Source organism: Mizuhopecten yessoensis, unplaced genomic scaffold, assembly GCF_002113885.1.
Source record: "Mizuhopecten yessoensis strain PY_sf001 unplaced genomic scaffold, ASM211388v2 scaffold716011, whole genome shotgun sequence".
In the NCBI taxonomy this organism is placed as follows: Eukaryota; Metazoa; Mollusca; class Bivalvia; order Pectinida; family Pectinidae; genus Mizuhopecten; species Mizuhopecten yessoensis.
Window position 1 is genome coordinate 18558 of NW_018479903.1, and position 13650 is coordinate 32207.

General features: G+C 35.9%; 1 protein-coding gene across 1 annotated transcript in view; it reads left to right on the forward strand.

The window, feature by feature from the left end:
- Positions 1-2214: 2214 nt before the first annotated feature.
- Positions 2215-13650, forward strand: part of LOC110441515 (ubiquitin carboxyl-terminal hydrolase 24-like) — a gene marked incomplete at its 3' end in the record, with an annotated part of 82076 nt that continues 70640 nt past the window's right edge. The window contains exons 1-16 of the mRNA XM_021484689.1: positions 2215-2616; positions 4524-4716; positions 5047-5114; positions 5506-5649; positions 6554-6676; positions 7121-7156; positions 7511-7576; positions 7873-8013; positions 8292-8450; positions 8786-8900; positions 9099-9202; positions 9406-9513; positions 10408-10503; positions 11492-11653; positions 11887-11970; positions 13069-13218. Of these exons, the coding sequence (XP_021340364.1) occupies positions 2362-2616; positions 4524-4716; positions 5047-5114; positions 5506-5649; positions 6554-6676; positions 7121-7156; positions 7511-7576; positions 7873-8013; positions 8292-8450; positions 8786-8900; positions 9099-9202; positions 9406-9513; positions 10408-10503; positions 11492-11653; positions 11887-11970; positions 13069-13218 (2004 nt within the window). The remainder of the gene's footprint in view (positions 2617-4523; positions 4717-5046; positions 5115-5505; positions 5650-6553; positions 6677-7120; positions 7157-7510; positions 7577-7872; positions 8014-8291; positions 8451-8785; positions 8901-9098; positions 9203-9405; positions 9514-10407; positions 10504-11491; positions 11654-11886; positions 11971-13068; positions 13219-13650) is intronic.

Here is a 13650-nt window from a genome sequence, read left to right on the forward strand (position 1 = left end):
ATCAACATTTAGGTGACAGTTCTATCTGGTCTCGATACACACCGCATGTCTGAACATGCTTTAAAAACGTGCTTGATGTGTCTTACTTAGACCGGTCTTTCCTGGAACATGGCGGGTTCACAACGTGGTGCATGATAATTATAATCTTCTCCACCATAAAGGTATGATAATATCCAGCCGGGTTGTGATATCTACGGAAGCCCATTGGTGTCAATAATTATTTTTTCGATTTCATTTGCACCAATGAGCTTCCGTAGATATTCTTTAAAGCTAATAGTTAGGCTTTCCAACACTTCCACCCAGTTGTTGCGATTAAATTACTTTCCCTTACCGTAGTAACGATTCATTTCTCTCGTCTTATCAATAATTAAATACAAAACAACGGTTATTAGGGTTTGTAGATTTGTTTCCCTCCCATACCAAACCTGATCACGTGTGTCACACCGTAAGGGGGCGTCAAAGACTTACTCGTTCGGGGACCGGTAGTTTGCATTGCCCGAGCTGATGCTTTGTGAGGCCGCATATATACTGTCTCTGTATTTGTTTTAGTGTGTTTTCGGTTTATGTTGTTGTCTCTTCGTTTTGGCTTCGAGTTTTCACTTTTCCCGGTGTGATGACGCTGTGGTACCCTTTTATCACGTCTACCGTTATCAGCAAAGAATTTGTGATGAATGAGATCAATTTAAAGTCTAGTTATTTGTACTCGATAATAATGCCTGTCGGCGTTGTTTCAAACTTCGTCAATTTAATGACATACATGAAATGATATCTGTGATATTTTATTGGAGAATATAACAGACTCTCTCATCTTTGCAGGATTGAGAGTTTTTATTACATTCGCGTGTCGGTGTAGGATATGAATATGTTCTCGGTAATGTAGGACTTTTTGTTCGCTGTCTTCCTGTATAATAGGACTTCCTGTTCGGGTCTCTCCTGATACAATTTTTTCATGTTTTCTCTATTTCATGTTTTTTCTATGAAAATGAAATGAAAAACTAAATATACATTTTCTTGTGTATGTGATATTAACAGGATCACAAGATATGACACCATGTTCAGGGGCGGGTCCAGGTGAGGGCGTAATGGGCGTACGCCCCCCCCCCTTTACCCCCCCCTTTACCCCNATACATGCTCCATGTCAGGAACCGCAAAAAATCAAAGATTTGATTCTACGCCCCCTCTTTCAAATATCCTAGAAACGCCCCTGCTGCTGATATTTACTTGATAGAAGCACGGAATTAGAGTATATGCTATCTAAGTCTGTGTGGAAGTGTATATATATATATATTTCTAGACGCATAATACGTTCATCCGAAGGTAAAACAACGATCAGTTGTAAATTATATAGCGATCGATATCACGGTACAGATTTTAATACGTAAATATGCTATCTTCCTGGTTTTGCAGAACACCACTTCAAGATAACGTCTAATTTTATTCTGTTATGATAGATAGAGCAATTATGCAATAGCAATGTTTGCACACTTCACAGGGAAGTCCATATACAGGTGTTACACAAAAGCATATACAGGAAAGTGAGCAACGCGTCACAACTAGCTGTAACACAAATATAGCAAAAAGACTTCATAATGTAACAATAAGTATCACAGAGAGATATATAACACAGGAAATATCTCTGTTGTATATGAAATATAAAGAATAGAGATAAGACGTAATCGTGAAATATCTACCATATTTGATATAAATGTTAATTTAATTTGCATCTTTATTCATTTAAAATTTCAAAACGCGACGTAACTTGTTACGTTAATAAGGAAACTTAAGATCTTTTTTTTTTTTTTTTTTTTTTTTAAAAAAACANCAATGTGAAACAAATTTTATTTATGGTTGTCTTCTTAATTATTACCACAAATTCAGTTCTTTCCAAATTACTTCTTTCTTTGTTCATGTTATGTGGTAGAAAACCCGTGAATGATTCTCTAGTAACGTTTCTAGTACTGTACTAGGTGCCAATTGCAATACCGCATTCTTGAACACATGCCAAAAGCGTGTAAAAAAATATTTAAGGTCTGTTTGAGTGTCCTCATTATGTTTAACGTATTTTTTTCTAAGATATCACTAACAAATTGTTATGTCATGGTTTAATAATACATGAGTGTAATTTCCTTCCTCTAAAAATCTACTTTAATTTTTTATTTGGATATTAAATACAGAGTTCCCTCCCCTGTTCGAGTTCTCTTGTATTTTCTTGACGGAGAGAACTTAAAAATCATGGCGGACAACATGTGAAAGTAGTGGGTGTGTGAACATGTAGACGGTTGTATGGACATTTCAAATGTATATCTGCAATATTTATTGGTATATTTAATCACCTAAATGGATTAAGATTCAAATGCAGCTATGGAGATTGACGAAGAGCACGTCAATACGCTGCTTAGCATGGGCTTCCCTAGCGATATTGAGGTCAGGAAAGCCCTTCGCTTCGCCAAAAATGACCTCAACGATGCTGTAGCATACCTTACCAACGACCATTCCTCATCATCGTACGATACACTAGATGATATTGAAATGAAAGATCTGCATCCCCGGAGTTCACAGGCACCTGTATACGGCCCCTCCCCACCACCTAGCTACGACGAGTGTGTCATTCCGGAGGTCTGTAAACCAGGAAAGCAACACATTTATAACTGACTACTTGATGGTCAAATCCATAGTTGTTTACGCCTCGGCATTCCCATATATACGATACACATGTTGCAAAAATATATTACGATGTTTGTCGACGATATTTAAACGTATCTCTTCTGTGAAATATAGTTACGATCCTGGCAACAGTTTACCTAACAAGTTGTTTATATTTGGTCTCATTTAGCTACTTCTTCTGACCTACATATAGGAAGTATAAATATAAACCGCACTATTGAACCTCTATACCATTATTTTGAATAAATATATATTAGCCTCCAATCAAAATCAAGTGGGAAGAGAGTTGCTTGTACAAAAATGACAAAAAAAATGATATGACAATATTTGAAATAACATTAATGGACAGATATATCCAGCCTCCAAACAGAAACCTATGATTTTCATAATGACATTGGTTGGCCCAAAATAAGGCGCATGTCATGTATTTGATTAATAAGAAAACAAAAATGTAGTCTTCTATATAGTATCATTGTATTTCTTTTCATTTTTGACATTAATATTTGTGCGATCGCGACATAAAACAAACATATAAACACACAAATTCATACATTATCATACAAATATCAGAAAAGGAAGGTAGGATCATTTAAAACATGTATTTTAATCCGAATTTCTTTGTGATTTGTCAATGTGAGCTAGATCCGTATTTTGCAATTACTCAATATTACAAGTCAATAGTATATATACCAACAGTATAATAATATGCTTCAAAAATAGAAATCTATCTGCCTCACTATTATGTACTTTTCTTTATGGTGATCATGCACATAGTTTGATGAGTACCAGTCAATCATCTGAGGAGTTAATTATTAAAACTTCCCTTTTGCAAATTTTTGGGAGGATATACATGTATTTTTAGACTTAAAAGTTATTATTTAATGTAGCAGGGATTGAGAAAATGAAGAAATATTCAACAGCAGAACTAGAGAAATCTACTGAGTTACTTTTTGAATGTCCCAAGTTATATAATGGGCTGCATGTTTGTAGGCCTTTTAATCAATCAAGTTATGATTGAAGTAACTTTAATATTAAATTTGAATTATCCGTAAAAATCCCCCCTCCCCCCGAAGAATAAATTCTGAGTTTAAATTCCTTACTGAAAAGTATATTTGATTTAAAATTTAATATGCAATAGATAGGCTATAAAAAGTTTACAACAAATAAATGTTATTTTTTTCATATATTTTTTGAATGAAATGATCTTCTAAAGTCTATTTTAAGTGACCTATTGCGATCGCCCTTTGTCCGGCATGCATCCATGCACAATTTACAATTTCCACTTCTTCTCCAAAACCCCTGAACCAATTTCAAAGAAATTTTGCAGAAACCTTCCATGGCAAAAGGTCAACCAAAATTGTGAATAATAAGGTCCCCAGCCCCCAGGGGCCTGAGGGGTGGGGCCAAAAAGGGTCAAATTGATTGAAATTTCAAAAATCTTCTTCTCAAGACCCAGATATTGTAGAATCAAATACTCTTCATAATTGGAAGGGTCTTAAGGTGCTTTACAAAAATTCAGCTGACTGACAGAACCACTATTTGTACATAGTACATTTACTACCCAGATCTTTCACACTACTTTTGTATTATATGTAGTTCAAGTTACCTTTGTTACAAAATGTATTCTTTTTCATTTGGCAACATTGATAACATCAGTTTTTACATGACTCAGGTGACCATTAAGGTCCAGGGGCCTCTTGTATGTATATTAGTATATAATTATATACGCAAATGTTTTTAGACATCCTTGGTTCTACTTTTAGTGAATGAGCTTACAAGTTTCAGAATAACCTGGGGTCCTTTCCAACCGTTATGTCACACACTGGCGAATCACTGTGATAGTGTCTTGCTTGTTACAGAGAACGGATGGTCAGTCTGAAAATGGCAGTGGGGGAGAAGGCATGGTAGAGGAACTCAACCCTCTGGAGTTTCCTGTCACCAACCTGTACGAACTGGAGGGGCGTGTGTTTGCCGAACAATGGTCCATACCCTATAAGAAAGAAGAATCTCTGGGCAAATGTCTATTGGCTGCTACAAGACTTGCAGAAGCTAGTGAGTTTTTTTATGCTAGTATTTTCACATCTGTATAATCTTAATCTAACGAAAACTGACTATATAATTACCTCATGGGACACCATTTATTTACAACATGACATTTGTGACTTTGTCTTCAAAAAACTCACTTGAAGTTTGTATGCTGCAGTAAGATTGTCCAATCTAAATTATGTCCAGAAAAAAGCAAACTGGTATGATTGAAAGCCTTATAAGACATCACGTTAGTTTAATTTAGAAATGTGAACATTAACTCATGCAGCATTTGTGTAGCTTAACTTTGTATTAAAAATGATCCTTTTGACATGTACCTTACTTTATTTTTGATAGACATGGCTGAAAATGATGAGCACTGTAGACGTTTTCTAGACAGATGTATGCCAGAGTCATTCCAGAAGGTATGATCACAGATAATGAATTTATTGTAAATACTGTCTGTAACCCATATTGGTATTATTCTCCCTTATCTGACATCATTAATTATTTTACATATCTCTGTAAAGAACATCACAAACCCACTTAAGTATATTATTGTCATAATTTCTTATTTGCCAGTTTCTAATTTTTAAAGATTTTCTTGGGATGCTATTTGTTTAAAAGATATTAAAATCCTTGTTCAATGAAAATGCAATAAACTCCTTTGTACAGCTGGGTAGACTGGCATGGTCAAGATACAACTGTTTTGTTAACATCACAGTCAGTATACTGGTTAAATTACTTGATAGAAACCATAAAGAAACAAGATAAGTTTGTGATGTCCATTTATATTTGTTCTTTACTACTACATAGCTGATGACATACTCTGCTGTTCATCGATGGAATGGAGAAATCCAAGAAGGAATTTTCAACATGCTGCAGCTATTTATTGACTTGGTGGCTATACGGCTACAGTACTTACCAGTGCCTATTGGCCTCCTAGATGTCCTACAAACGGTAAGCTGTTACTTCCTGTTCCTCGTAAATATTGATGCCAGGAAGGTGTCTGTTTATTATTTATGCTTTGTCATACAAACTTTTACCTTACGCTTGCTATAGACCTTTTGAAAGAAAATCTTACTGGAAGGATACTAAGCCCTTTAGTGTAAACACTATAATTGTTAGGTTTTTCTACAGTGTAAACTGAGCCACAACTATCACCTAGGGGTTTGTTCTTTGATGGGTTATTTGATTACCAGTGTAACATTTCCTAATGTAGAAGTACGTTTTGATCGCACTCGTTACCAGTGTAAAATTTCCTAATATAGAAGTACGTTTTGGTCACACTCCTTACCAGTGTAAAATTTCCTAATATAGAAGTACGATTTGGTCACACTCGTTACCAGTGTTACATTACCTAATATAGAAGTATGTTTTGGTCACACTCGTTACCAGTGTTACATTACCTAATATAGAAGTACGTTTTGGTCACACTCATTACCAGTGTTACATTACCTAATATAGAAGTACGTTTTGGTCACACTCGTTACCAGTGTAACATTACCTAATGTAGAAGTACGTTTTGGTCCCACTCGTTACCAGTGTAACATTTCCTAATATAGAAGTACGTTTTGGTCACACTCGTTAACAGTGTAACATTTCCTAATATAGAAGTACGTTTTGGTCGCACTCGTTACCAGTATAACATTACCTAATATAGAAGTACGTTTTGGTCACACTCGTTACCTGTGTAACATTACCTAATATAGAAGTAGGATTTGATCACACTCGTTATTGAACCTTTGTTGCTGTTTCTTTTCTACAATACAATTGTTCACAACATATAAAGAAATTGAGGTTATTAAACATGGGGAATTTCCTTGATGATTTTTTTTTTTTAATTGATCAAATCTTCTTTCAGGCTTTAAACAAGGACACAGAGTATCACTACAAGAACAGATCTCGGAAGGATAGGACATACTGGGATGACAAACTGGAGGGAGGACAACTGTTCACAACCAACACTGGCTACAAATCTGCTCAGGTTTTGATCAATAAACAGCTCATATATGTACATATAGAGCTTGTTAAAAACGTTTTTAGTGGTTGTCTAAATAACATGTTTGCAAATTTTCATGAACTGCAAACAAAATAATTCTGACGTCAAAAACTGATTTCAGTTGTTTTGTGTATAATTAACCACATTATAACTTGGGATATAAAAAAATATCATTTCATATTTAATGGAATTGGGAAAAATGTGATGAAATCAATCTTGAGAGACAACTATCTCTTAAAACTTCATTTTTCTTTCTTTTTCAAATTGATGATTACTTATTGAGAGGAAGAGTTTTCTATCCATGTGTAAGACACATCATTGTCTGAAAGGATTCTACACAATAGATTGTTATCTCACAAATTTGACTATTGTTTTGAGCCAGAGCTTGAGATAAATTGTGTTTGCTTCAGTTTTGATTTCTATTTCCAGGATACATATGGTTGGCTCTCCCATCTGATTAACAGGGTAAATATATTTTACTAGTTTACCCATGTCTCGGCTATTTAACTGATACAGCCATGCCAAGGTTAAATGATGCACCCATACATGGGTTAAGTGACATATCCACACATAGGTGTAACACATTTACAACTGGTTTTAGTCGAGATTAAAGCCTGACACCTTTGTTTAACTAATTTTACATTGAGAGTAATATACTGGGATATGTGATTCTTCCTTTTTAAAAATAACTTTAAAATACTTTGTATGTCTTACACAATGTAAAGTCATAAAAATAAAAAATTGATGTGGTCAGACATTGTGTTGTATTGATTGAAGAACAATTGAAGACCTTATGTTCAATTTTTCTTTTTTTTGTAGTTTGCAATGAAGAAAGGTTTGGAGCATGTGAAGGCCCTACTGGAGAATGAAGAAATGGATGCTCCGGTATGTTTACTGTGTAATCATTTGTATCTAGGACATAGTTTGATCAATAATCTTTATCATCAATTCTCAACGATTTTGTTTTCTTAATTTTTCTAAACTGTGCAGTGAATATCTTATTTATTACTTTTAATTGATTATGCTATTTATTTTATATTTTTGACAGTATGCTACTTGAAACACTTGTTTTCAAATCTAAATCTCTCTTTAAAAACCTGATGTTGTCTCTCTAATTTTGTTCCAGACAGCATTGAACTTTTACATTATTGTTTAACACAACTATCCTCTCTGACTTCCAGTCTATGGCAGCCCTACTGCGCCCATTTGGGACGTGTGCTGAGTTCCTCAATCCAGGATCAGTCTCGGAGATTCTGGCCCCTGGAATGGAGAGGTCCATCAAATATGTCCAAAATCTAGAAGAGAAAGACTTTAAAGAAAAGGTGTGAAAAAAGCACTACAAAATAAAGAAAAACAATTCTCCTTTGGGTACAAACTCAGATAAAATTTCATTATGAACATATGAAATGTTAAAAACAATGCTTCTACCTTGCAAATTTAGTAGCCTCTATATACCAAATATGTTTCAGTTTAGTTGAAATTGTGTTCAAATTGAATTGAATAACCATAAAATTAAGCTTTGATTCAATTTTAGACTTGAATTTAAGTCTGACTTACTCCAAAGTCTGAGTTGAACTAATTCACGAGTTTCTGTCAACAGAAGGTTGGATATGTATCAGACCTGCTGGCTTCTATGAAGCTGTTATGTATCCAGATGTGGCCTCAGCACACAGACTCCCTGGACGACCTTCGACTGGATATCGCTCTACGCATGCTCAAGTCTCCACACTTTAATGCGAAGATGAACTCCCTAAAAGAGGTGCAAAAGCTCTACTGATTATGAGAAATCTCTATTGTACTTAACTTGATCAGAGCTTCAAAAATATTCATGTCCAAAAGTTATAGAAAGTGCTCCATCATCATCTTCTACAGTGAGCAGAAGGTAGACATTTGTTTGGACTAGGTTAACGTCACTACATGTAAAGATGTTCTGGAATATTTGTACGATATACATGTATGTACAGTCACTGAATGTGTTGTAACACATACCAAGATGCAGAATGGTTTTATCCTCTTTTTATAGTTGTTTTTAATGATACTTTGTTTTTGATATTGACAGAAAAAAGTCTTACTCATAATGAAAACAATTTCCAGGTCTCCAAGTTGATAGAGGAAGCTGCCTCCAGTAAAGTGCCTAAGACAGCCATTCCTTCCCGAAAGATCTCCGATTGGCTGGTGGAAAATAAAATTTTGTCAATAGCTTTAGAAGGTATGTAACATGAAGTTGTAGAACATATTGGTCTCCATATGACTCGGTTTATTGATGGAATTCAATCATAAATCAATTTATAAATGGAACTCTATCATAAATCAATTCACCATTGTTGCTGGGTTATAACGTGTCTTTAAGAACAATTATAGAAATATAATAGTTTGTTCATTATCGTACCGTGTTTCTAATTGACAGGTAACATAGACCAAACCCAGTACTGTGATAAGATAAAGGGAATCGTCGACTACATTGGTGCCGAGTTGTCCCAGGACGAGCTGACAATGATCTGGAAAATGCAGGTGTGTATAAAATGTTGAGTGTTTAAAATAACCCTATACTTTGATAAATAATTACCAAGTGTATTTGAATATTAATGCACTGTAAAAATATTCACTCTCCTAAATTTCCATAAACATCATGCACATTTATATATTTCTGGAGGGGGAGGTGTCTAACTGTCTACAGTGATAAAATTATCATATTAAATTTGTTTTAATTTCAGATACGACAGACAAATAATGTAACAGACAACATTCATTCCATCATTGCGGCAGCAGCGGTCAAGTTTGACCACAACCTACTGGACCACCTGTTTTGTCTTATACACACGGTATGTCTGTCTTTATTGTCACAACCTACTGGACCACCTGTTTTGTCTTATACACACAGTATGTCTGTCTTTATTGTCACAACTTACTGGACCACCTGTTTTGTCTTATACACATGGTATGTCTGTCTTTATTGTCACAACCTACTGGACCACCTGTTTTTTCTTATACACACAGTATGTCTGTCTTTATTGTAACAACCTCCTGGACTACCTGTTTTGTCTTATCCACACAGTATGTCTGTCTTTATTGTTAACCTACTGGACCACCTGTTTTGTCTTATTCTCTTGGTATGTCTGTCTTTATTGTAACAACCTCCTGGACTACCTGTTTTGTCTTATCCACACAGTATGTCTGTCTTTATTGTCAGCCTACTGGACCACCTGTTTTGTCTTATACACACGGTATGTCTGTCTTTATTGTCACAACCTCCTGGACCACCTGTTTTGTCTTATACACATGGTATGTCTGTCTTTATTGTCACAACCTACTGGATCACCAGTTTTGTCTTATACACACGGTATGTCTGTCTTTATTGTCAACCTACTGGACCACCTGTTTTGTCTTATACACACGGTATGTCTGTCTTTATTGTCAACCTACTGGACCACCTGTTTTGTCTTATACACGTGGTATGTCTGTCTTTATTGTCAACCTACTGGACCACCTGTTTTGTCTTATACACGTGGTATGTCTGTCTTTATTGTCACAACCCTGCATTAAAGGATCTCTGTGACAAAGGCTTATGTGTTAAAAGCTACCGGTTGCTTATATACACCTACATATGAAGTTAATTCATTGTTTTGAAATAATATTTGACTAAATAAAAATACTTAATATATGTTATTGATATTTTTTGACTTGAAATGTTATTCAGCTATATTTCTCCTTGGTAGAAATGGCAGGAGGATAATGATAAGATGCGGGAAAAGCTGCTAAGCTTGATTGGAAAGATCGGGCGAGATGCAAGAGATGTAAAAAGTACAACTAGGGTAAGTAAACGCTGATTTGGTGGAACCTTGTTTATACGGAAAATTCAAAATAGGTAATAATCAGATAGAACATTTTATGAATTTATAGGTAATATCGATAAAAAGGATGTCATTTTCTGATTTTTTGTGTTACTTCTTAGCACAACCTATCGGTCTATTGTAGACATGTTATACACTATTATATGTACCAATACTGGAGAACTGTCAGTCACTATTGGTCTTATTATACAGGTGATAATAATTTAACCTTTGGCCTGTACATGTACTAGAGTTTACTCTGGCACCTGTTGGCCCTGTTAGAACCTCTGGTCTGTATACACAGGTGATAGTAATTTAACCTTTGACCTGAATAGGTACTAGAGTTTACTCTGGCACCTGTTGGCCCTGTTAGAACCTCTGGTCTGTATACACAGATGATAGTAATTTAACCTTTGACCTGTATAGGTACTAGAGTTTACTCCGGCACTTTTGGTTGTTAGAACCTCTGGTCTGTATACACAGATGATAGTAATTTATACCTTTGACCCGTACAGGTAATATAGTTTACTGCGGCACCTGTTGGCCCTGTTAGAACCTGTGGTCTGTATATACAGGTGATAGTAATTTACCCTTTGACCCGTACAGGTAATAGAGTTTACTGTGGCACCTGTTGGCCCTGTCAGAACTTCATGTCTGTATACACAGGTGATAGTAATTTAACCTTTGACCTGTACAGGAACTAGAGTTTACTCCGGCACCTATTGGCCCTGTTAGAACCTCTGGTCTGTATACACAGGTGATAGTAATTTAACCTTTGACCCATACAGGTAATAAAGTTTACTGCGGCACCTGTTGGCCCTGTTAGAACCTCTGGTCTGTATATACAGGTGATAATAATTTAACCTTTGACCCGTACCGGTATTAGACTTTACTGCGGCACCTGTTGGCCCTGTCAGAACTTCTGGTCTGTATACCTGGGTGATAGTTATTTAACCTTTGACCTGTACAGGTATTGGAGTTACTGTGGGACTTGTCACACCTGCGAGCGATGTCCACACACCTGATAGAGCAGGCCCTAGAGGAGCATCTGGCTATCCTCAGTGACTCCTTCAGTGTCAAGGAGCAGGAAAAGAGGAAGTATGTTGTCAAATGTGTGGAGGACATTAAAAAGGTAAGACCCGAAAACTGAGGCACTGTCAAGTCTTAAATATAATTTTTATTTTTCGGTGTAATTTGATGTAACATATTTATTGATAATCTCTTATATTTATATGTAACTTTTTGAATTTTTATCAATTGACATTTAAATTTATTTGTTATTTAATCAGTTAAATATTTCTTTTGAAAACTCCATGTTTATCAAGAGTTACAGTTTATTTCTCATTTGGTGTTTTGTTTCTGTAGGGTGCATGTGTACTACCGGCCCTAAAACAGCTGCTACACATCTGTAAAAACATCTTAAAACAGTGCATTCAGAAGTCAGACAAGGTAAGTTGTCATAGCAACAGTCTTTACTGTAGGCTTCCATTTTGTTAATTGACTTTACTTACCTGTCAGTCACTCAACATATGTCTATGTAAGAATATATCTGTGTGAGAATATGTCTGTGTAAGAATATGTCTGTGTGAATATATCTCTGTGAGAATATGTCTGTGTAAGAATATGTCTATGTGAGAATATATCTGTGAGAATATGTCTGTGAGAATATGTCTGTGTGAGAATATATCTGTGATAATATGTCTGTGAGAATATGTCTGTGAGAATATGTCTGTGTAAGAATATGTCTATGTGTGAATATATCTCTGAGAATATGTCTGTGTGAGAATATGTCTGTGTTAGAATATGTCTGTGAGAATATGTATGTGAGAATATGTCTGTGTGAGAATATATCTGTGTGAGAATATGTCTGAGTGAGAATATGTCTGTGTAAGAATATGTCTATGAGAATATATCTCTGTGAGAATATGTCTGTGTAAGAATATGTCTGTGAGAATATGTCTGTGTAAGAATATGTCTGTAAGAATATGTCTGTGAGAATATGTCTGTGTAAGAATATGTCTGTGTAAGAATGTGTCTATGTGAATGTATCTCTGTGAGAATATGTCTGTGTGAGAATATGTCTATGTGAGAATATGTCTGTGAGAATATGTCTGTGTAAGAATATGCCTGTGTAAGAATATGTCTAAGAATATGTCTGTGAGAATATGTCTGTGTAAGAATATGTCTATGTGAATATATCTCTGTGAGAATATGTCTGTGTGAGAATATGTCTGTGTGAGAATATGTCTATGTGAGAATGAAAGTGTCCTAACCTTGACACAGTAGCAAACAAGTGGTTAAGGCGTCTGACATTCCGATACCACTAGCCATCCACCACTTGGTCGATGCTTCGAGGCCTACATGGGGCAGTCGCCAGGTACTGGTCGCAGGTCGATGGTTTTCTCTGGGTATTTCGGCTTTCCTCCACCACCACATACAACATGGCATGTACTTATATGACCATAGCTGTTAATAGAAAACACTGATTCTCGTTTGTATATTTCTTGTATATTTCTTGCTCTGTATGCTGACATACATTTTTGACAGGGAATTCTCCATGAACTCAACAAGAACCATGATGTCATCAAGCTGGTCACCAACAGTCTAGTCAAGTGTCACAAGCTGGCTGTAATGTCAGCAGGTGATGGTCAGCTTAGTCAGCACACCATTGTTGATGGACGTTACATGCATTCAGAGGTCAGTTTCTCAATTTTATTTTGCATATTTTTGCGATGGTTTCTGGAGTCAAAGGATCATTATATGTAGCCTGTAGCATGTTGGGCTGAAGGCAACAGGTTTATTCAAATTGTTCTGTGATGTAAACTCGATGCATTTCCATCTGATATTTATGAAATAGGAACTTCTTTATTAGCTCACCGGGTCCAAAGGACCAAGGTGAGCTTATGCCATACCGTGGCGTCCGTCGTCCGTCCGTCCGTCATCCGTCGTCCGTCGTCCGTCCGTCAACAATTTCTTTAAACGACTTCTTCTTCTTAACAACTTATTGGAATTTAACTAAATTTGACTGGAAGCATCCCTAGGTGGTGGGGATTCAAAATTGTACAAATGATGGGGCTGACCCCCCAGGGGGCTGAGGGGCGGGGCAATAAGGGGGCAATTTGGCTATAT